The sequence below is a fragment of the Mytilus galloprovincialis genome, chromosome 14 (assembly GCF_965363235.1).
Source record: "Mytilus galloprovincialis chromosome 14, xbMytGall1.hap1.1, whole genome shotgun sequence".
Taxonomy (NCBI): Eukaryota; Metazoa; Mollusca; class Bivalvia; order Mytilida; family Mytilidae; genus Mytilus; species Mytilus galloprovincialis.
Genome location: NC_134851.1, coordinates 8601016 through 8627360, shown reverse-complemented (window position 1 = coordinate 8627360; position 26345 = coordinate 8601016). Strand labels below are relative to the sequence as shown.

The following is a 26345-nucleotide window of genomic DNA, read 5'->3' as shown; positions in this document are numbered from 1 at the left end:
CTGGGCATCACTAGTAGATCTTGTGTGGATAAAATGCACTTCTGGCGTGTTAAAATTATCAACTTGTTGGCTGTTGTTCGTGTGTTTCTTTGTCAATTGTATTCTCCAATTTATTTATATTGTAGTTCTGTGTTGTTGAGTTGTCATTTTAATGTTATATTTCACATGGCTATAAAGGGGGAGGTTTGGCATGCCACAAAACCGGGTTCAACCCGCCATTTTTTCCTTTAAAAATGTCCTGTACCAAGTCAGGAATATGGCCATTGTTATATTATAGTTTCTGTGTGTGTTACATTTTAACGTTGTGCCGTTTGTTTTCTTTTATTTTTTAGTGTAAATTCACATTGCGATAAGACGTGTCACGGTACTTGTCTATCCCAAATTCATGTATTTGGTTTTGATGTTATATTTGTTATTCTCGTGGGATTTTGTCTGATGCTTGGTCCGTTTCTGTGTGTGTTACATTGTAGTGTTGTGTCGTTGTTCTCCTCTTATATGTAATGCGTTTCCCTCAGTTTTAGTTTGTTACCCCGATTTTGTTTTTTGTCTATGTATTTATGAGTTTGAACAGCGGTATACTACTATTGCCTTTATTTTTCCAGATTGTCTAATATGTCCTACTATTACGTCATTCAATACATATTGTATTGCAATTTAATATCCGGGTGCTGAAGTTTCGACTTAATATCAATTAGAAAAATTGTATGTCTATATATTGAATATATATACGTCGTGAAAAGACATTCTAAAAAGTTAAACTACTATCTTTTCGGCCTACATGTACGTACAGAAACAGTTTGAACAAACATGTACATGATGTATGCTTACGAATGGTATATCCTGGTAAAGACCACTGGCCAATGGTATAGCGTTATGAATAAAAATAGTACAATTTATGGTTTTTCATTTACACGTGGTCGAAATGTTATTAAGGAGGTATACAAAGTTAAAATAACCAAAAACTAAAACCAAAAAAAGTCCTCTAAAGACTGTGATATTTTTGAATGTTATTCTTGGAACGAGATCATTACATCTATTTGTTGGACAAAAAACGACTTTGGTCCCGATTACGTACCAAAAGTATCAGCTATATTGTATATTGTTATAAAATATTGAAAACAACACGTTCAATAATTGTATGCGTCCGAAGCGCTTTTCCGGATTGACAAAAAAATAGTATAAAAAAGGATTAAAAAAGGCCGTTGAAAGACATTTGTATAATAATATTCAATATATTAGGAACTACAATGTACAACATTGCATATCTGCAGACAAAATTATTTTCTGAACTATATTTGTACTGATAAGTTGGAATCGTATGCTTGATTCTGTATATTTAGTTCAGTTCCTTTCTATTGAATAGCTGGCATCGATACACGTTTAACTTGTCCGTTACAAAAGATATGTTTTTAATCTACTTTTATCAGTTGAAAAAGAATATTTTCAAGTCAATTTTTCAGAATATATTGTAATTTTTTTCTTTCAAAGCATAAAAGGATGTTTATCAATAAAACTAATGTTATAAGCCTAAGATCAAAATAGACACTATGAATTCATTTCATATTCATATTCATAAATATATTTCCTGTCAAGTTGTCATGTCGTCAAAGAAGTGGGGCATTGAAATTGTATATCCTGGTTGTAGGCTTGAGTATTTAGTTAAGTTAAACAACATGCATGTAAAAATATTGTATATATAATATAGATGCTTAGAAAAGACTTTGACACTAGATTCAATTGAACATTTCAAGACGTTTGATTTTCATGCCAGCGTGTTTCTTTGTTGTACATGTAGCGTATGTATAAAGTAAAATCACAAATACACTAAACTCAGAGGAAAATTCAAAACGGAAAGCCCTCAATCAAATAGCAAAACCAATATTACATATAGGCTAATGCAAATATTATTGCGTTATAAACAGTAATATTTCAATTAATCTATGTATGTCTTTACGAAGTTGCAAAATCATTGTATGGATTTTTCTTCTTTATGTAAAACGAGGTAATTGTTGACAAATATTTTCTATTAATCGTAATAACTAAGTCACATTACTAAACTATCGCCGAGGTTGCTCTTACAGGATCAACTTGTAAATGTATATTGTTTTGCCTTATTTTTTAAACGTACACATATTTGTTTGGTATTCTTCTTCCACGTAGATGAACCGGTAATTTTGTAATAATCATGTATGTTAACATCTATATTGATTTGCCTCTCATTGAAAAATGTGGAAACATGGATCAACTTTTTTCTAAATAATTTAAAACGTTTCAAAGACAGGACATTAATAAAGAACACAAGAAGGAAATGAATAGTCAAATTAAATTAGAAAGACATTGATAATGGGGCTAACCTGCGTTATTTGTCCCGTTGTACATGTCTTAAAATTAGTGTTCTCTGTTCTCAAATCGTACACTTTTGTCTAACCGGTTACTCGGATAATCGTTCGACCGATTAACCGCTCAACTGGTAGTTTAAGTTGATGTTTGATAGCCTTATCTATAGTACCCTACAAATAAATATAAGAAGATGTGGTATGAGTGTCAATGTGGCAACCTTCTATCCAAGTCATACATTTACGCTTTTATAATACGATGAATTGAAGTTTGTCCTTTGGTGTTGTAAGGATTGTCTATGAAGATTCCTGGCGAATTTTAACTTTTAATAATCAAATACACTGTATACACAGTGGCGTTTGTACTAATTTCAGATTGAAAAAAAAAAAAAAATCTTGATCTCGAAGAATTTAATATTGTCTGAAACTGATGTTTCATTCACTTTGGCTTGTTTTGTCTCCGAAAATAATGTTTCAATTTAAAATGATTTAGCACGTTACTCGTACTATCAAGTATACATCGATTACATTTACACTGGTTTGCATATCACAATTTTTGAGTTCAAAAACGAAATAATGAAGTAAATCGTAAAATTTAATCGAATTACTGATTTAAAGTTTTTGTTAAAAAATCATTTATATATAAATTATGTTTCCTAAATATCTTCCCCCGAGCGGAGAGACAAGTTCTAATTAATTATATATTTTTGGATAAGCAATAGCAATCAATATACTGGACAATTGATCTGTCAAATTAATTACCAAGACGACAATTTTCAAAGAAAACATAATTAATAAATGATTTCAATACAAATTATTTAAAATCTATCAAAGGTGAAAAAATATCCGGTTAACCTGTTAGCGTATTTGGTATTCGGTATTTGGTCGTTCAAACGGTTAACCGGTTAACCGTTGACAACACTAATTAAAATGTGGAATAATCATAAAAAAAATAACTATAATTAGTATCATATTATTTTATCCTTTTTCAATAGTTTTTCTACTGCTTCTTGTACTCATGAAATGAATTATTGAATTTAAATTTGTTATATACACAAACAATATTCATATAGGAAATAAATGGCAAAAAACAAAACCCAAACAACACTTTTTATTTGACACAGGGAGTGGAAAAGATAAAAAAAAAAAGCAACACCATATCAAAATGAGGTTAATGGTGCCGTTCCTGCTGATCCCTGTACATAAATCATTTGAGTTTGTCAAATGTAAGATAAACCAACAGTTTTTCTAATAAAAAAAATGGCAAAAACAAATGTCTATCACAAAATTAAATTCGAAAAGCTATGATATTGACCTTGTAGTAATACAGTAGCGATCAAAACTGAAAATGTTAATACCATTTCCATCAGCTTTTCCATAATACAAATCTCAAACAATACTTGAATTCACTTCGTTGTATCATCAAATGACTTGCTTTTATTCCGTAATTATTCTGTTTCAAAAACTGAATTGAGAGACATTCATTCAACTGTAAGCATCAATTAGAAATACGTTGAAAAAAATCTATTTAAATAGTACGTAGATTATAATTAGTCTAAATCAGGTGATATTGGATAAAAGTAAGGTAATGGCAAACAGAATTGTAAAATCCATCATTCTATCGCTAAATCAGGTGATATTGGATAAAAGTAAGGTAATGGCAAACAAATTGTAAAATCCATCGTCTATCGCTAAAACAGGTGATATTGGATAAAAGTAAGGTAATGGCAAACAGAATTGTAAAATCCATCATTCTATCGCTAAATCAGGTGATATTTGATAAAAGTAAGCTAATGGCAAACAGATTGTAAAATCCATCGTCTATCTCTAAAATAGGTGATATTGGATAAAAATAAGGTAATGGCAAATAGAATTGTAAAATACATCCTTCTATCGCTAAATCAGGTGATATTTGATAAAAGTAAGGTAATGGCAAACAGAATTGTAAAATCCATCATTCTATCGCTAAATCAGGTGATATTGGATAAAAGTAAGGTAATGGCAAACAGAATTGTAAAATCCATCATTCTATCGCTAAATCAGGTGATATTGGATAAAAGTAAGGTAATGGCAAATAGAATTGTATAATACATCCTTCTATCGCTAAAACAGGTGATATTGGATAAAAATAAGGTAATGGCAAACAGAATTGTAAAATCCATCATTCTATCGCTAAATCAGGTGATATTTGATAAAAGTAAGGTAATGGCAAACATAATTGTAAAATCCATCATTCTATCGCTAAATCAGGTGATATTGGATAAAAGTAAGGTAATGGCAAATAGAATTGTAAAATACATCCTTCTATCGCTAAAACAGGTGATATTGGATAAAAATAAGGTAATGACAAACAGAATTGTAAAATCCATCATTCTATCGCTAAATCAGGTGATATTTGATAAAAGTAAGGTAATGGCAAACAGAATTGTAAAATCCATCATTCTATCGCTAAATCAGGTGATATTGGATAAAAGTAAGGTAATGGCAAACAGAATTGTAAAATCCATCATTCTATCGCTAAATCAGGTGATATTGGATAAAAGTAAGGTAATGGCAAATAGAATTGTAAAATACATCCTTCTATCGCTATAACAGGTGATATTGGATAAAAATAAGGTAATGGCAAACAGAATTGTAAAATCCATCATTCTATCGCTAAATCAGGTGATATTTGATAAAAGTAAGGTAATGGCAAACAGAATTGTTAAATCCATCATTCTATCGCTAAATCAGGTGATATTGGATAAAAGTAAGGTAATGGCAAACAGAATTGTAAAATCCATCATTCTATCGCTAAATCAGGTGATATTGGATAAAAGTAAGGTAATGGCAAACATAATTGTAAAATCCATCATTCTATCGCTAAATCAGGTGATATTGGATAAAAGAAAGCTAATGACAAACATAATTGTAAAATCCATCATTCTATCGCTAAATCAGGTGATATTGGATAAAAGTAAGGTAATGGCAAACATAATTGTAAAATCCATCATTCTATCGCTAAATCAGGTGATATTGGATAACAGTAAGGTAATGGCAAACAGAATTGTAAAATCCATCGTTTTATCGACATTATCAACCAATAATCATGTCACGATGTATGATAATTCTTACATCACATTACATTGGGTGTGTAGGTAAAGGTAGAATCTTTGCTTTGCTGGCCTTTTAGCTTAACCATGGTGTCATTAGGTTAGGTATACTATCATCCTTTCGGAGTAGTCACACCCTACAGATAGCTAGATTGGTTATCTGTCCGACTAGTCTACTCTTAAATGAGGAAAGTTTACCTTACCTTATAATGAATTATAGGTTCAGCTAACAAGCAAACTAAACAAAGATATTATCTTTACTTACATACTCAATGAATTCGGCTGGTTATATGATTATATTTGAAAGCCGTATTGTATGTTTGTGACGTATGTTATTATGTCTTTTTATTGTTCGAACATCGTTGCCAATATAAATAGAATATACAGTGTGTTTCCCCGTTTATTATTTTGTACATGGATACGGTCGTAGGTTTCAGAGTTCAACTGGTTTATGCGTTGTCGTATTATGAATGTTTATAGCTTTCTATACGGTATTGCGTTTGCTCGTGTTGAAGGGCTTACGGTCACCCTAAGATGGCTTATACATGGCTTATTTTGGTCACTATTAGGCAATCTAAATTTAATTCCATGTTCGACAATCCGGCCGCACATAATGTTTCTAAACGGAAATAAAATATTTTGTTCAGAATAATCCCATTTCCCGCATCAGGAAAAGTAATCGAGTTTTTCCGACTCTGTTTTATGTTTTTCGATCCTGGCATACTCACATCTCGCCCCCATCCCTTTTCACTTACATTCCCCTTAAAAATTTTGTTGTTAGAATTAAGTACGCAGAAATTCTGCAGGAGAATTGATATAAACTAAACTATCCGAAACCACTGCATGCCTATGCGCCTGTTGTGATTCAGGCTTCTGTAGTTCTTTAGTTGTTGTTTGTTGGTGTGGTTCATCGGTATTTATCCGTTTGTATATAGATAAGATCGTTGGTTTTCGTGCTGAAGTCTAGGAATATTATCAAATTTATCGAGATGTTTGACCATATAATACAAAATAGATGTATAGTTTCTGCCTTTTGTACTTAAAAGGTGTTTTTACAACAACAACACATCTGCATATCACTTAAAATGTACTTACAACTCCTGCTTGTTAGCGTCATTTGTCGCATATGGTGCTTATGCAAATCTTCCATATGCCACACATAGCGGTAACAGGAGATTTTTTTTGTTTTGTAAAAACACCTTTTCAGTACAAGAGGCACATATTTATATTATTTGAAGAACTCTGAGTCTGTCTGCAGCTCCTTGTTGGGCTTCAACCAAGTTTTCTCTATTCGAATTCTGTTCTTTCCTTGTCTACTTTTTGTCTTCAAGTTTCATGAGGTCTTCCTACAACTCTCTTTTTTGGTGGTGTCCACGTCAAGGTCATTCGAAAATCTTTTCTGTTGTTTATCTTCCAACATTCTGCCAACATATAACAACACATATATTACATTGATTTTGTTCATTTTCATTATGTTGTTTCTACTGTATTGGTTTTTTGTCCATATTTTTTGAACTTATAGTAAGTTGCTTTTGTTATTTTTAATCCATTCTTTGAGTCGGTACTTGCATTGGGTGTGGTACCTATGCCCAGTACAATGTATTTCAAGCTGTCAATCATTTCTTTTTCTTTGTTGTCAAATGTAATAAGCTTGATTACTTGAAATGTTCCCCTCATAAAAAAGTGTTATTACATTGCGGGGGAACTCATCATTTGAAATGTTGTTCCAAACCTGATAATTATAATCGCTCGCTTTTACCTTTGTTTTTACCTAAATAATCAAATTTTGTTTTATTAGAATTTTAAAATCGCTGACTCGCCTCACTTTATGGGGTCTAAAACCCATAGTCTCATAAGCTATCAATTATTTTATAGATTGGCTAACAACATGATTCTGTGTTAGTAGAGTTAAACCAGATAATACATTTTCTAAATACGAAACCGCCTGTACCAAATTAGGAATAAGACAGTTGCTATCCATTCGTTTGATGTTTTTGAGCACTTTTTTTGCCATTTGAAAATGCGTTTTCCTTTTTTATTTGTGTACGAACAAATGTAGTTTTACATCTTTATTACACCAACAAAACGCGAGTGATGATCTGCATGGAAAATACTACACATGTATTTCTTATTTGTCAGTATAGTCGAGTTAATTTTCATTTTAATTTTGACAACTATTGTAAAACAGCTATATAAATTTCAAGATTATATATTAGTTACCAAAAATAAGCACAATGTTTGGGATGTCCTGTGCTGTAGTTTAATAAATATTTTCGATTTTATTCTGTGCTTTTTATGTTTTCAAGTTTTCATGTTATAACGTCTATTATATAATTTTTGTGTTTTTAAGTGCTGTAATTCTGTCATATAGTGTTGTCAGTGATATTTATAACATTGTCATATAAGTGGCAGGTTTGGCTTGCCATATAACCTGTTTGAACCCAACATATTTTCTTTAAATGTCTTTAAATTTCCTATACCAATTCAGGAAAAACCCATTCTGGATTCGCTGACCATGTTAAGTGTTCGGCTTCTCTTTTTGTTCTGTACATACAATTTTCTCATTCAAAGTTTTTGACATTAATTTGTATCGCCTGTAAGGATTATGAGATTGAAGTGGAGTAACCTTCACCTCATCAATCGCTATTTGTGTTATGAATTCTCTGCATACACATATATATATTGTCACTTGTATATTTTTGTATTGTAAGAATTGAGCCAAGCAGTCCATCAAGTCGATAATCATTGGCGTGAGTAAATAACATGTATCCCGCTTTATACTTTTTATTCATAAGCTTGGCTTTTTTTATATCTGTTCCCCTATTTTCTTGAAGCCATTTTGTTTTGATACACACACGCGACAGGAGGCACTTTTTTGGAATTGTTTGTTTAATCAACATGGCAACTTACTTTTAAATACGACAGGCAGTTATATTGCAATGTACATTGTTATTATTGGTTGGAACCCGGTTTAAAAATTTGAAATTACGAAACACAGAGTATGCCATCCAAAAAACATAAGTTAATAAAAATACCGTGCCAATAACAAAAAAATTGACGAAAGGAGTAAAACGAGAATAATTTATGTAATTTTCTACTACTGGACTTAAACATCTTTTTAGAAAAACAACAGCTTATAAAGTGAACGAACAACAATTGTTTGATTTAAAAAAAAGGGGGGCAAACGATACAAGAGGAATACTCGAATTCATAAATCGAAAAAAAAGACAACGTCATGGCTAAAAATTAAAGCAAAAGACAAACAGACTATCAATAATTCACAAGAAACAAAAACCAAAATCTTGTGGTCATCTCAGTTGCACCGGCAGGGTAAGGAGATCTTGCTCCACATGTGGCACCTGTCGTTTTGCTCAAGTTATTACAAATCCGGTAAATAGTTTAATTCGGAAGGTCACATTTAAGAAAAGGGTAATGAATTGTAGTTACGACGTAAGAAACATATACATTATCATCTGTGAAATGGTTATTCCATAACGGTCAACCAACCCAAGATGAGGTCCGTTAAAATTACGAAATAATGATACCCGTAAACTTAAACAATGATTATATCTTTAATATACATATAAATTGACATGACTACCGTAGACTTATAAAGATACTGATAAAAAAAAAACAATTACATATATTATATTAAATATTTGACATTTTAGGTGAACTGGTTTCTGTCTTTTAGCAGCTCGTGATAAACATCCGAATTTTCAGAAAAAAACATTGATGTTATATAATCAGTTTATAATATTGAGAATTGGAATGGGGGATGTTTCAAAGAGAATAAAGAGCAGATTTGAGAGCAGTGCCAACGAATTATTGATCCTGTGTAAGGTAGCAAGTGACATTAACTGTAGTATATATACATGTATCACAAAGTAAACGATGGGGTTGATTATATGACGATGTCGAGGTAATTGTACATTAGTATACATGTAATGTATATTTTTATTGTGTCATTGTATAATGTTCTATTAGTATGTGACACAATAATAAAATAAAATTTATATAAGGAGATAAAGTTTGATTGCTGCGATTAGACACATATCCACTAAAGTACGAATAAATTTGATGTAAGCAATTATAGGCAATCTAACAATTGTCTTTTCGTCGTTAACACTGAGAAAAAACCAATACCGTATAGTTGGCTTTTCAAGGCCCGATCAATTAAGAAAAACTAAGGTCGTGTTCTCATTGACCTAAACTCTGTGTTGTGTTAGTGTAATTCACGCTTAAACAAAACACAATTACGTTCTCATTGATAACATTCAATGTTTACATGTAGTTTAAATCATGTATTGTCTACATGCAGTCGATAGTCAATGTAGAACGTGTGTGGTTCAGTGTACACAAAACAAGTTATTTGGAACATACATTTAACCCTGTATTACCTTTTAATAAAATTGATTTTATAACAATTATTTATGTAGTTTTTTTACCGAATTATTTGTCTAAACTCGATATATTATTTGGTTTGGTATATATATTAAGGAGCAACCATTTACCTCATGCGGGAAGGGGGTTATGGTTTTTTGTGAGTGACACAGAATTTTATTTTCGCGCATAGCACGAACATTTTCATTAAGTTTTTCAAAGCTATAAATCAAATAATTTGGTTCAACATTTAATACTATAAGGTGTGTGGAAAATCTGTATTCAGAATTGTTTTCCTCATTGAACAGAATATTTTTTATGGAAAAAAAAACCACCCCTCTTTTTTTTAGTCGAATTTTAGTTGAATGGTTATTCCCTGAACCCCTAGTCAAGACTCAGTACATCATCATTGCCAAACACATCATTCATTTGAAAATATCTTCCCGAAAATACACAGAAATATTTGCCACTGATCAATCAACGATTCATTCATAAATGCATAACCAAAACACCCTTAACATCTCAATCCTTCTTCTTCGTTTGTAGCCTACGTGATGTTTTACGTAATTAGTAGCGGATTCAGATGGAACCCCCTTTTTCTGACAATTAATGTTTGGAACAACCATGCATTTTAAAAATGCCTTTATCCGTCTCTGGTTATCGAGATATCTTTATTATCTTTAAAAGTATATATATATATATATATATATATATATAGGTGCAAATCATCAAAATGGCTTTTATCACTGCCAGAAAAGTTGTCAAAGAAATTTAAATTCGATTCTATGTAATGAACATTTAAATGACATATAGTTCATAAAGTGTGAACAAAACTTATTCAAATGTATCTAAACCAGGTGTATAGATGCGAACAAATTTAATGTAAAACCAATGTATATTACATTAAACTAATTGTAAACATGTTTACTAATTGTAAACATGATGTTATATGTGTTATTCTCATCGGATTTTGTCTAATGCTTAGTCCGTTTCTGTGTATGTTACATTTTAATGTTGTGTCCTTGTTCTCCTCTTATATTTAATGCATTTCCCTCAGTTTTTGTTTGTTACCCCAATTTTGTTTTTTGTCCATAGATTTACGCGTTTTGAACAGCGGTATACTACTTTTGCCTACATAGCGTTTGGTGTGAACACGGCCTTTTAAGATTATCTTGCATCGCAAATCAATTTACGAAAATAAAACTATGACAGAAATCAAAAATAAGACAGCCACTAACCTACAGGCTCCTATAATTTGACAGCCAAATAAAGAATTTCGCTGGATTTCACATTCTTGTGACCTCTTTACTCTCCTCCTAACAGGGGACAGCGTTTTACATAATAAAATAAAAACAAACTATTCTAATCAGTTGAAGATTCTAGAACTATACAAAGCAGAAAAAATATTTAGCGAAAAACAAAACCAGCCGTGGTAGTGTATAAATACAAACAATATAAAAATATAAAAAAAACAATTCAATACACACAGTAAAGATCTTTGAGTACTCACAGTTACTGGTTGTTAAATAACAAGTAATTATTATTCAGTGGGATTTTGTTGTCGGTGTAAATCCGTGTTGTTCTGAGATGAAAATGCCTTGATGTGATGAAGTTTCAAAACATTACTTCTGGTATTTTGCATTTTTCCAAAAATAATAGCACATTTAAAATACATATAAACATGAAAAAATCAAATCAAAACATCTAAAAAAAATGACATCAGATAGGAGGCATTACTATAATTGTTTGTTAGAATGCTTATAATCTTTGAAAAGTAAATTTTCATACTTGACCGCATAGATTTACAACATGAAAGAGTAAAATGTCTTAGTTTACGGTTTCATAATATTCTATGTTCATCAATAATGAGGTGAAATCGTATTCTGCATTGCAGCTTATGAAAAAAGAATGATTTTTTAACAAATTAAGACAGATACATGAGCTATGAAATCATAATAATGTATTTAAGATAGATGAATGCATTAATCATTATACAATTAGATTAAATGTTTAAAAACTTAATTTAGAATGTTGTCACTGCATTGAACTTTGATAAATACATTTGTTTTTAGATCACAATTTAGATGGGTACATTTTTGTACTATTTTGAAGTAAGTCGAAATGCTTTCAACCCTTTGAAATAAATGTTAAAGGATACTTTCAAACACAAATAACTACTAATGATTAAAACAGTGCATTATCAACTTTAGAAAGAAAAAAACACATATTAATTTAATGTACATGCTTTTGATTGTTCGATATACACACATACAAAATTGTTTTGACATGTATTGGATTAGTTGCATCACATCTTTTTAAAGCAAAATTTCTTGTATCACCAATTTAGGAAATGTGTGTGCTTAAAGGTAACAAATATGTAAGAAAGAGACCTGAACGAGAACCATAACCAACTAGTTTCTAACAATATCAACACCATTCAATAAAAAACAACCACTATGTTCATCATGTTATGATATTTGTAAATAAGCCAAAGTAAAAATATGTACATATAATGTTCACAAGAGTGTCGTCAACTAAATTGTTATAATTTCAATCTCTCAACTTGAATATGGTTATTTTACAAATAGTTCAATATCAACTCTTATGTAAAAACTTAGAGATGCAACGATAGAAGTCAAAACAAATCTAGTAAGGCATTTTCCACAATTTTAACATTTTTGCCTATGTTACTAAATGACTGAGCAATGGTCCTCAATGTTGGTTTCAGACTATGCATTCGGCAAAACTTGTTACTCCATTCTTCTAAAATAGCTTTATTCAGTCGTACCAAATCTCGTTCATTTTGCTTGTGGCTTATCCGCTCCCAGGTATGGAAATCCATGCCAAGTTCGATCAGGAATGGGAGAGATTGCTTTCCAACCAATGGAACTAATCTGTCAATGTGCTCCTCTGTAGGTACTACATCCCACTTCTCCGGCTCCCTGTCTGTAATGATGAGCAACTATTATTTTAGTCGAAACCTTGAACTCATTGGTACAGTTTATGTATTTAGGTATGCTTTTTGGAAATATTGTAATTATTTATGCACATCTAACACATCTATATAGATTACAAAGTGTTCTTTTACTTTTTCATATTCTTACCATGCCGTCGTCGGCGTAACGTTGACGGATGGATTTAAAATGTTTTTTTGGTATATCCCGTGCATTCGAAAGGTATATTTATGATATATATGTGTTACTGACCAAGAACATGACGGGATTGTGTCCTGTACAAAATATGTGTGATCAACCAAAATTATGATAACTATTACAAATGAAAATATGATATAACTATTTTGATACACTAAACTTACCAAAACCAATAAAGTCACCTTTCACAAGCTGTAAAACATAAATAAATGTAATTATAACTAAAATAAAAACATGTATGGAGCATAAACAAATCAACAGTTTTCATATATGCAACAGATTCATAAGAAAACAACCCGGTCGTATTCATATTTGATATACGATCACCCAATAAAATGATTATATATGAGAGATCAATCATAAAGTATGGTACAATTTTAACATAGTATGCATATGCTACTTTTTATAACTGTATAGTTTTAGTATTTCTAAGTCTGACATACGCATGCATGTCTACAGGTAACCTGCGCAGTAGTATATATATTGTGCCTGTTTAGGTCAACGCTTTGAACTTGAAGTGACATGTGATGTTGTTGTCAGTAAAAATCTATGTTGATAACCGTGTTTGCTATTTTCAAATAAAAAAAAAAAAAGATTTAGCAGCACTGTTAGTCTGTTTTTATGTTACATGTATACATGTTATACGTACATACAAATTATTCCTTCTGATATGTTTTGTATGTAAATAATGATTAAGTTTAAATACATTGCACGTGTTTGTTTTTCAGCATCATCAAAATGTATGTGCATGGGTGTTATGCCATTGACTTTTAGATATATGAGTTCGTTATTGTCTTTGAACTTCCATTTGTCAATCTTAGATTGATAAATTATGAGAAGTTAATTGTAATGTTTGATTGTTAACCTGTTGCAAGTGCATAGTTTTATGACATGAAATGTTTCTGCATTTTTAATCGCCAAAGAAATTTCAGATGTAATTACATTGAAACAAACTTCTTTTGTCAATGTTTTGTGATAGTCGTTTACCTTGCAAAGTGAATGCATGTTTCCTTTTTCAGCATCTTCTATTGCTTTTGCTATTTCTTTAAATGTAACCGCTTTGCTATCCCTGCATCGTCTAAAAACTTCAAAGTTCCATAATGTTTGATCCCCTGTGTCAACTGTGACATTAACGTCTGTCGCCGAGAATCCTAAATGTATTGCCAGTTCTCTGACGTCATTGCTGCTGTACATTAACGACAATCGACGTAGATGTAGGTCTGATGGTAACTCTTTCAAAAACTTTTCATTTGTAACTGTTATAAAGAGATTGAAGGTATCAAATGCAAATATAATAATAAAAAGTCAAGCTTCCATGTCAGCGTCTAACTATATAGGAATTAAAGCAAATTTAAATTTTAGGGAACATATAGATAATCATAAACCAGGCGTGCTTCATACATGTTTGCATACTGAGATATAGTTAAGCTTCTTTAAAAGATAATAGGTTAATAGGTTAAAATATAATAGTGACCCATTGGTGGCCTTCGGCTGCTGTCTGCTCTATGGTTGGGATGGTGTTGCTTTGACACATTTCCTATTTCCATTTTCAAAGTTATTCCTTCGTAAAAGTAATCATGTTGTATATAAGCCAATCTCAGCATAATGATATATTACCTAATTGGATAATATCTTTTTGCATAGAAGGTATTTCCTTATAATTAACTGTTATCACAGAGATATGTCTCACCTTTTGGTTATTTTGATGATGCAAATGTTTAAATTAACATTGTAATACTTTAACATCAAACATGTAGATATTCCAAGTCAATGAACCATGAACGAGGTACATTGCAAACAAATCTCCATGCAAATGAGATATGCCAATGCTAATACAACTGAATACTAAATATCATTTACTTATTATAAGTCTTTCATTTTAAACTAACCTAATTTCAAGCATTAACATCAACTATGTAAAAGTTTCAAAATCAATGAACCGTGAAAAGGGGATGGGCTATATAATATCCATGGAAATAAAACTTGTAAATGCCAAAAAAATGTGCATACCTAGTATCATTGACTTAAAATTGGCAGTTCATCTTAAATTGTTCTAATCACAAACTTATACATGTAAACTAAGCAAAAGTTTCAAAGTTGACAAACCATGACTGAAAAGTGTAGATTTAGTAATGTGACTTCAAATAACTGTAACACTGTTTCTGAAACAGTACATGAAAAATCAAGAGCCACTTGGATATAATTCAAACATAAATATAACATATTAATTTTATGACAAAGTGACGACTAACAAAAACTCAAGGCACAATTGGAATGTCACTATGTTGCTTTAAACTACCTCTCTATGCGCGACATGTTGAACACCGGTCCAGGCCATATCAAAAAGAAGGTGTTTAACTTCTCATCAATTGTATTCATTTATCAATATGCTAAGCGTTGCTGTACTAAGTCTGGAAACTGGCCATTGTTGTATTATAGTTCGTTAGCGTGTGTTATATTTTAATGTTGTGTTTCTGTTGTGTCGTTGTTCTCCACTTATATTTGATGCGTTTCCCTCAGTTATAGTTTATAACCCGGATTGTTTTCTTTTCTATCGATTTATGAGTTTCGAACAGAGGTATACTCCTTTTGCCTTTATTGCTTACAGAGTGCTTCCTTGGAACAGGAGATAGATAACCTCTCATGAAAAAAAACACACTTTCACACAAAATACGTATACACAAAATTGTAAATGAACAAAAATCGTTCACCAGAGAAAATGACTGAATAGTTAAAAGTTATATGAAGAATTCAGGAACTTCTGTAGTGACAATAAAGAACGGATGAAACTCATTACTACATTACTTGATTTTACATTCTCTGTTGCCAAGGATCACCTACGGGTGGTTTAAATCGGATGTCGGTAGAATAATTTATTTACAACTAATATGTAGAAGCGCTTCTCTGTACAAACTGTCAACTATTTTACGTCTGACGCAGTTTGGAAGACGTGACCTTAAGATTTTCACACACGTAAGACTGTTAAAGCAAATATGTAATGAATGTACAACTGTAATTTATAAGACAAATCTCGATTCCTGTACCAAATGACATCAGAAATGCTATAGGTACATGACTAACTAATATTAAACATTAATACACTACTATGATACTCTGATATGGTTTCTATTTTTCAAAAGTCCATTGTCCAACTACAATTAAAAAGTAAGTCATAATTTTCTAACACAGATTTGTTATTGTGTTACCTCAAAACAAGGTGGTTGCTTCATTCATTTCAAATACAAGTGCAAACCGATTTGCTTTCCAATTATATCAATTGAATTCATATTGTTTAAGAAAGAAATGAGGAACTGGCGCTTTGTATTACATTCAATTAATTAACATTTAGAAAACCATTCCGTTTGACTATAAAATCTCTTAAACCACGAATGTATATGAGATTTTAAAAGAACATAACAGTATGTATTCATAATAATACAATACCTGGACACCCCGGTTCACATCCGTCCTCCTCCTGCTAGAAATACAAATACATATCTCTGCTTTACATACTTGAAGATAGAAAGCTTTAAAATACTATTTGTATATCACGAAAAATTAAACATATTTTAGCAATTTTACAGACATAACAAAAGTGCATGCATACATAACTAAAGGAATGTATATCTAACTGAATGACAATAAACATACATGAACATAATGTAATTATATACGCTCAAATCGTTAAAGAATTCTATCATCATATTATACTGACTTGTGTTTTATTCATCTCTTTATATTTGCATTATTTAAGTAGTTCACAATTGTCAAAATGATTGTGTCGTATATGTCAGTTTACAAAATCTTTTTTGTTTGTTTTCTGTATCTAATTGTATTTTGGTACGATTCTTACCTTTCCTGGTATCCACGATTTGACAATGTGTATTGGGTGTTCAATGCCATGAGCAGGACATTTCCAGATTTTGTCGACATATGCAAGATTTTCCAGTGGTAAGATGCATGGTTTATCTGGTGAGTTACAACATATCCTGGTCACAAAGGATGCATCACTGTTGTCACTCTGATCACTGCTGGTTCTTATATACAGCTGACTTATTTTTTCCAAGGCAGATGTTATACATTCATTGATACTGGAAGCAAGATCCCTCATTATGAGTGTGTTTGTTCTGGCATGAACAAGTCGGACAGAAATCTTGTCATCTTCGCAAAGTATATACATATCCAAGGAAGGATCAATTGTGAACACTCCTGACCTGTGGAACAGCATTTCCCTTTTTGTCTCTCTGAATCTCTTTACCGACCAGACAGATAAGCAGTAACTTATAAATCGGAAGGATAATGCAGGAGGTATCATCAATGATGTCGATTGAAAAGCTATGGCGATATTTCGTTGTGTGATGTCGGCTGAATGGAGGTATCCGGAATCATCACTACCTCGTACCATACTTGCAACATAGTAAAAGTCTGCAGGTATACGCATTCGGCTAGTATCGTACCTCTTTGGTTCTACCAATATGTCCAGATGGGTCATAACAGTTAACAGATAATCTTTGTCTGTGTTGAATTTTGCATATTTCTTTCTCTTCCAAACGCCGTCTATTGCGTATTTTGAAACCATGCCTTTCGTTCCCATTGCATCCCATATTTCTTCTCTTTTTTGGTCTCCTTTGCAAAACTGCTTGTCTGTAACAATTGATTTAAAGGCATCAATGAGAAGGGTTGGAGACAAAATAATACGGTCGTCCAATTTAGGTTCATCAAAGTACAGTAACTTGCCAATTGAATGTTGAAATTTCAGAAAAACCTTCAACTCATCTTCTGACAACGGTCTTATAGGCTGCAATGCGTTTATTTTCTGTAGGTGCTCTAGGGTTATCAAGGGAATGTTGCGTCTGATTAACGATGCAAATTCTAACTCTAAAGGGATAAAGCATTTCGGAAGTAGTTCACCCCATGTTGGTTGCCTCTCTGATTCGCTCATGATAATCTTCTTTATCTTCCCCATTTCTCGATCATGTTCGTCTTTAGCGTTGACAAATATCTGATCCTCAATCACCAAATGCTGCTCTAATGGCGTTTGTTGAAACATCTTCTTGATTTCAGCAAATATTTCATGTCGTCTTTTTTTAACATCATGCTAAAAAATACCACAAGAGAACATTTTTACGTTATACTTTATATTTTGACCACCACTTCCTTCTAATGCAATTATTAATTATCGGTATATTAGGAAATGCAAAGTTACAATCACACAATTGCCTGTATAAGGACATTTTAAAATAGTGATGATGACTACAAATACAAAGCCTGTCTCATACAGATGTAGCGCTAGTATGGTGTTATTTTATTTATTCAAGCCAGATCATGTTGTATAATATATCATGTATATTTGGAAAAAGGAAAATCACAATAATACTGAACTACGAGGAACATTAAAAAAAATCCCTACTCAAAGAAAGAAATTTGAAATTATAACACTTATTTTTATCTTATTAAAACAAAATAATTGGAGAAATGGAGACCCTGTTAGTATTTTTTTGTTGTTTTATTTCCTTCCCTTCATTTTTAGTAGAAATGCAAATTGGTATGTACTAGGAAACCTAAATATGAAATAAAACAATTTCCTTACAAAACAAGCAATTATAAGTTTGGAATATAACTTAAGATCATATTTGGTCAAATATTTGTTAACGTTAAACTATTGTATAAACAATAAGCAGTTAGTTTATGCCAATAGTAAAGACATTATTCTTCTTTCTTTATTAATTTGTTTACGTAACAACAATATGAATCAAAGTCAAAACCTTCCACCATTTCAATTGAAAGTATACTTACAGCTTTAACCTGATCTTTGTGCGTTAAGACCACCATAATTTTAGGAAATCCCTGATTACTTCCCTTGCAGTATGTTACAATGGTGTTGATCCAGAATAGTAGATAATCTGTAGAATAAACATGAAAAAAAAGAATAATACATTGGTGAAAACTGATCAAAGACGTAATTGCTTTCCATTCCAATTTAAAATTCTCCAATAATGAAATAAGTTCTGAAGATGTTAAAAATGTCAATTGTTAGTTTATATATTTATGAAAAACTATATTGTAAATTGGTGTTTTAATCTTAACAACTACAGAAAAAATGTATGTATTAATACCTCTTGCTGTTTTATGTTGACCCTTTCCAGGAAGATACTTTTCATACGGACAGGGATCAGCTAGTGTTCTACTTCCATCCAATACTACCATGTAAATAGCTCTGTCTGTCAGAAATGTCTGATGAGTTGAATAGAATACATCTTGCCCTCCAAAATCCCAGATGATTATTGGTGCTATTTTTTTGTTGTGCAACTGCTTTTTCCCAACTTTAGAAGACATTTCTAAAAACTTTTCTTTTGAGATTGACACTTTGACTTCTTTGACTTGTTTCGAAACCCCGAACATATTTTTCAGCTTTCTGACAACTCCAGGTTTAGTAACAGTATGTATATGCATCTCACCAGTGAGACTTGACCTCGCTTCAGAACCGTCTGAGTCATCAATTGGTTTGTCATTGATACGGTCTCCGTCATTTGACGAATATGAAGTTTTTCTAAAATCTAAAAAAAAATCACAAAAAAATATATGAAATCAAAAGAAACCAAGAAAAATACATATAGTTACATAATGTCCATTGATCAGAGGGACTGACTTTTCAATGTATAACTATAATACATTTACTATTTGAAAACAAAATTTAACGACAAAAGAGATGATTTCAGCTTACCAATTGTGAACTTTCCATTTCTAACTAGCAACATTTCAGCAGCACCTGCATACGGTGTATATATCTCCCAATTGATACGATATTCTCGTGCTAGTATTTCCTATCATGATTGTCTTGGTAGAGGGTTGTTGCTCACAAGGAAGCTATCAAATCAAGAGTTCCAAAAGGTGAAGTTGAAATCATCTCTTCGTAAATTTTACGGACGCAATCACGTGTTGGTTGACCGTTATGGAATAACCGTTTCACAAATGACATCGGATATGTTCCTTACGTTGTAACTACAATCCCCTTCCCTTTCTTAAATGTAACTTACCGTATTAGACTATTTACTGGATTTGTTATATCATAAGCAACACGACAGGTGACACATGTGGAGCAGGATCTGCTGACCCTTTTGGAGCACCAGCTGATATCACCCCTTGTTTTTTAGTGGGGTTCGTGTTGTTAATCCTTTAGTTTTCTATGTTGTGTCTTGTGTGCTTTTGTTTGTCTGTTTGTTCTTTTCATTTTAGCCATGGTTTTGTCTGTTTATTTCCGATATATAATTTTGTCTGTCCCTTTGGTATTTTTAGTCTCTCTTTCACACAGTCTTGTCCATAAACAGGTTTATCTAGTAAGAGCTTAACTTTTGTGGACCGCTTTCACATTCACCACGCAATGCCACTTATATTAAAATTGAACAACAATGCTTGAAGTGGACGAAGAACAGATATTCTTATATAAATAATTTCACGCGAAAAACTTTGATTGTTTCTGTCATTAGACCTCTCTTTAGTGTGTTTTACCTTTTCATTCTAAAATAAGGTAAAATTTTAAATAAGTATTACTTCTGTTTTCTACTTGTATTATTTTCATTCTGCTTTTTGGTTGTTGTCTATCTGACGGATTACCCGTTCCCATTATACCAAATTTATATTTGCAATTTAAGAAATCATAGTTGTTAATTGTAGCAATCGATTAGAGAAAATTAATTTTAATAAGGCAATAATATGTTTTACCAATATGAATTCGAATTTCTTGATCACCACACAATAGGTTGCTTTCACCATTTGAATATTACAAGGTTGCATGAGAAAAATGAAATCCAATTTGACTTATTTCAACTTGACATGCTGCCGTAATTCAAAATTACTATCTTACAGAAGAAAAAAAAAACCATTTCCCAAAGCCACAAAGATATTTTCTGGCAAAGTCATAAGGAATTGTGTATGAAATGAAACAGAAATAAAGGTCTGTACATCAGTAAAATTTGACCCAACGAAATAAATGACAAAACTACATATACAGGTAATCATACGAAATTTTATAATATAACAAACCATCATGTTCTGACCATTCTCGTGTTGTGTCGGAAATCAATGTGTCCTTTGATTCAAGTCTTAGGTTTCTACTGCTTTCCGGCAATGATATTATTTGTGCGTCGACTGGTATATCTTGACTGATCGGTGTTGTATCATCTAGCTTGTTTTGTTTCGTTATTTTTTCTTCTTTCAAAAGGGATCTACTAACGAGTATTTCTTCTAAGGAGAAATCTAAAATTGATAGTTATAATGGAATCATATTAATTTGTAGGATTAAAGACAATTTGTTCTATCGGTGTGTATCCTATAGTTAGTATACAACTAGGGTTTTGATTGGTTAACTCACGTTGTTTCAAAGACTATAATCCCTTGGGTGATGGTTGTTGAATTTCTCTAAACTCTTAAAAAAATTATACGTTTAGATCCGTAGATATTGATATTCTAACACCTTCAGTACTCAGGAAACTCTTCGGATGCGCTTCAGGCTGTTAGAATATCAATACATATGAATCTACAGATTTAAAGTAAATTTTTAAGAGAAATTCGCAAATGACTTATAATTAACCAGAGCTAAATCATTATGAAATTTCGCAGAAGTTTTTTTTAAATGTTCATTTAATTTATTTTCGAAGCTTAAATCATGTCAATGCCTTAGAATAGAAACAACTGTTATGTTTTTTGTGTGTTTTTTGTTGTCCCAATTTGCTAACAATACAGGGTCCGTGCATGCAGTGAATATTACCAAAGTAGTTTCGAAAAGATGGTTTGTCGAAGTGCAAACAAAGCGAACATTTTCAATTGACCAAAGCAAGTCATGTATTGATATATGCAAATCAATTAGAACTATAATAGTATAAACATTGTCCAGCTTATATATACTACTCACAACTTACATGTAACAGTTATGATCTCATGTTTAATACTTGCTTTTCATTATAATTCGCTTTTTTACATGTAAATGTCCACCTATCATAACCAAGATGCATCATGTAATCAGAAAATAATAATATGTTATATGTGTAATCAATTCAAATTTCAGTACAAATGATTTTTATTGAAGTGTTATTTTCATTCAATCATACACGTCTTGTATGATCAGCTACATCAAATATCATGTGATGATTCATAAGTTAGAATATGTATAATTTTCATCATGTTTACAAACCAAGTAAGATATTTTACTCATAATTTATTATGTAACTTAAATTAGGCTGTATATGTTCAAATGATTCGTGTGAATTAGGTTAAAGTTTGTGTACATAGGGATATAAATGAAAATAATTGAAAAAAGAGGGATCCGTCATTTTACATTGCTTTGATCAACCAACATTCGATTACTGCAATATTATCGAAAATAAAACAAAAACTACCTCAAAATTGCGGTTTGATGTGATTTTATCACGTGATCGACATAAACTTTGGGAGTAAAATAAAATATTATTGATATATGGTGTTGAATACTCTAATGCTTCAAACGAGTTATATAAATGCGTACCAATTTTCATCAAAATCTCGTTTTCAGGTGCGTTCAAATCCGAATTCAATTGTCTTGGAAAGTCAGATTGTTTTTTTAGAATACTGTTGTCTTGTGTCCTAAACCAAACTGATAATCACGAAACAAGTTCACATAAGTGATTAATGTTACGTTCAATTTGTAATAATATCTCAAATAAACCATAAATCATAGTTATGAAAGCCATTTTGGTGATTGCAGCACTTTAAAATGAAAAGGGAAATATAGGATTTTAAAATATGTTTAGAAAGCTTCAATTTCCGGAGGGAGGGGAGCTAGTATGGTATTGGAAAAAAAGGAAGGACCGGGGTTTTGAGTGAAAAAAAGTCTGGATGAGTCACGTTTCCTAAAATAAAAAGCTGATGACAATTTATGTAAAAAAAAAATCAGGATAAACTAATTTAAAAGGCCAGGAGCGAATAAAATGAAAAGAAGGCAGGATAGAGATGACGACCCAATATTACCATGCAGATACTTCTTCACAACTACGGCTCTGGCTAATAAATTACAGTTGGTACATTGCAGATTAATGTTTCTTTTGTTTTTGCAGAGTATTTTACTAGCCAAACACTTTAATTTACCGAACACATATTTGAGTCATGCATAGAGGAGGAAATCTTTGATTGAGAAAATACCAGTGGCTAATATTTCAGGCATATTTCAAACGATATACTAATAATATTTCTGATGCTTTGAGTCTTGATAATGGGTTAATAATTCGAACACGGCCTAAGTTATTGATAAAGGATCTGAAATCATAAAAGTTATATATTTACAATAACACAAAAAAAAAATGGATTGATTTACGTACAACATAAATAAGATATGATTACCAAATATATGGAAACCATTGCGCTAGTTTACATGTATTACATCTTTGTAACGTCATAAAAATAGCCAAATGAAAAAAAAGGAACGAGAATAAAAGGGCATTGACAGAACGTCATTATAGGCTTTTATAGCTTAAATCAATGTGTTTTTTTTAAATTTTATTCATCTTATCTCTCGGTCATATCGGCCCATTGAAAATTACATATCAACTTAGTCTGCCAAACCAGTCTTTATGGCAGGAAAGGCAACGTCGATCGTCATAATCGACCCGTTGTAGTATAAAGGTTAGCAAGTACTGACATGATGACTGACGCCACCAATTTCTGGAGGACAAACGCTAAGGATGCAAGTGTTTTAGCCAAAATTTGTTTTACTCTTATATCAACAATATGTGGAAAACACAAATAAACTACATTTATCTGTGATCACATTTTTGATATACATTTTCAAAACTGTAAAAATCTACATAAAAAATTGAAATTATCATAAAAAAAATAAGATTTATTTACCGGTTATATTTCATGCTGTTTATTTAGTCGGGGTATTTATCATGTAAATAATGTTAAGTTATTACATTTACATATATTTCCTGTATATTTTAACATGAGTTATTTTTTGACATTATCATCATCAGCTGTTTAAAATGTCTTATCTAACTTACAAATGCCCATATTCAAAAATCCTTAATTACTGAAGGGCGTAAAATTGTTCAGGCCATCCCTTATCTTTAATTTGCAACTACAAAGACAGACATACCTAACAAGTAATGAAATATACACATACAGAACATAATTGTTCAAAAACCGAAATAAAAGAATAAATCATAATGAGTAAAGATAATTGTCGAATATACTGCAAAATAATTGTGTGCACATCGAATAATAAAACATTCTACTCATTTGTAATATAAATTAGTATAGTAGGGACTCAAGCTACATAGTTTTTGTGATGTACATTAAATTCCAGATGTTTTGAGAGTCATGCAGTTTCCAGCGTCGTGTAACAATAATGAATGCTTTAATAGTATTTAGTGAATAATTCATGTTATTCTGTCAAAACAAAATATTCAAAATTATACATACACTATATATTGATGCCTTTGCTAGAGAAAGCAGTGAAAGTGTATGTGTCCATCTTTAAAAAGAAGAGGACTATCGAAAAATGTAGTAATGTAATAATCATGCACATGGTTTGGGTACAAGGCAATATTTGTTCAACATTTTTAAGTCATAGCCTTTTTTGTCAAATGTTGCAATCAGTGTAATCTATAGTACGACATTACAGTCTTGATATTGTCTTGCTAGTTCTAATGCACTTTAATTGCAACACTGCGACAGTAAACCAATTATGTATAAATTATACACTTGACATAAATTGGCTCACATAAATAGACAAAACAGAACCATGATGTATAACGTTAATATTGTTTAACAGGATTCAACTATATAGACAGTTAGAATACGTCCGTATATTGTATGTCCTGCGTTTGTATAAAAAGATTTAGTTTTACCTTGCAGCCCACCAAGCCAATCCTTTGATTCACGGTCCATGTATGAAAGACCATTGTATAATTCTATCCCATCGGTTGAAATCCTGAATCTTGTAGGCCGTTTTCCGACAAGATATCTCGCTAAAGTTGTCTTCCCTGTGCCCTGTTCGCCAGCTAGCATAAGTCTTGACTCAAAGTGGGGATAACTTTCTTCTTTCAATAGACTAGAGAATACATGGGCTGATTTCTTATCAAATTTTTTAACTTCAGTTGGAAGACCTAAATTTCAATTATCTAAATGTAAGTTCTATATATAAAATAGTTATATGATTCTGTACATGTTCATTCAAAAACTTTCAAAATATGTTTAGACCTGATATATAACGGTGGTGCAGCAAATAAGTTTGACACAAAGTAAATCATATCTATATATTTTTTAGCACTACTGCTTGAATCATATATCTTTGTAACCATAAAACGGGGCTCGGCCTATCCGTATCTATGATAGCTTCAATGGGCTTGAATTTTGTAGTTGATTTAAATCTGACAATTTATTAGATGTAGAAGTGCTTGGGAATCTCAAATCACAAGCATTTACCGGTTGCTATAATATCAATTATGATAAGTTCTGCTATTTTTTTTTTGCATTTTACTGAGTGTAGTGTCCTTTAGAAAATCATGTATTTATACAAAGATGCACTTGCACGTTTGAATCACTTTGCGTTTCCTTTTTGAAATTTACTGTAAACAAATTCTCTGCGTGCAATTTTGTCCTTAAGATTTCTCATATCAGATTTTATTATTAAATAAAATTATAAAATAAATAACAGAGATTTTATAAGATTTATAAAATCGGGCTTTTTAAATGTATTTTATGAAATAATGACAAGAAAAGTAGGTGTTAGAGACAATTCACTTATTAAAGGATTCCGAATATCTAACAAAAAGTCAACAACAAAATCAGCGAAATCTGTAAAACTTTCATAAAAAACATACGAAATAAAATAAATATTTCGTAATGGTATGTTACCAAAGTAATCCATGATTTGTGATATGATTTTATTATCTGAACTATGTTTACTGAACTAGGAAATCGTCATTCCTATTATTTCAAATCACTACATTAAGGTTGAAGTATTGTTCTTATTTTGCTCATTCATTTACCAGCCTTAAAAATATAAGTTCAAATTTGCAACCCGACGATCAGTATGTGAAAGATTGAAAAGATATGAGCATCTAAAAATATTTTCACTTAATTGTAATTCAAGTACATTTTCATTTAATAATTTAAATAAGGTATCATTTAAACACTTTCGAAAACATGTAGGATTGGTGTGCTTTTTATTAATAACAGAAAAAAAAAGTTCAAATCAAACAAGTAAAATAATGCTTAACAGAAATAAGAAAAAAGACAACATTTGTTTTTATCGACATAATCAAACAAATAAGAGTTGTCAAAATGTTTCAATTTATTCTTACAAGTCATGTTTACTAAATATCAAGAGATATAATGTATGTGAGTTG

General features: G+C 31.3%; 2 protein-coding genes across 2 annotated transcripts; both read right to left on the bottom strand.

The window, feature by feature from the left end:
• Positions 1 to 11225: 11225 nt before the first annotated feature.
• On the bottom strand, positions 11226 to 18044 carry LOC143058599 (uncharacterized). The gene is made up of 5 exons (XM_076232079.1): positions 16817 to 18044; positions 16408 to 16441; positions 13951 to 14219; positions 13128 to 13155; positions 11226 to 12757 (listed from the first exon to the last, which is right to left on the bottom strand). Exons 1-5 carry the CDS (start codon positions 18011 to 18013, stop codon positions 12447 to 12449), a joined length of 1839 nt encoding a protein of 612 aa, XP_076088194.1. The 5' UTR covers positions 18014 to 18044; the 3' UTR covers positions 11226 to 12446.
• A 625-nt stretch (positions 18045 to 18669) lies between these two features.
• On the bottom strand, positions 18670 to 25599 carry LOC143059349 (uncharacterized). The gene is made up of 4 exons (XM_076232830.1): positions 24843 to 25599; positions 21007 to 21219; positions 19080 to 19520; positions 18670 to 18866 (listed from the first exon to the last, which is right to left on the bottom strand). The coding sequence occupies exons 1-4, from the start codon at positions 25000 to 25002 to the stop codon at positions 18670 to 18672; spliced, it is 1011 nt and encodes a 336-aa protein (XP_076088945.1). The 5' UTR covers positions 25003 to 25599.
• Positions 25600 to 26345: the final 746 nt, after the last annotated feature.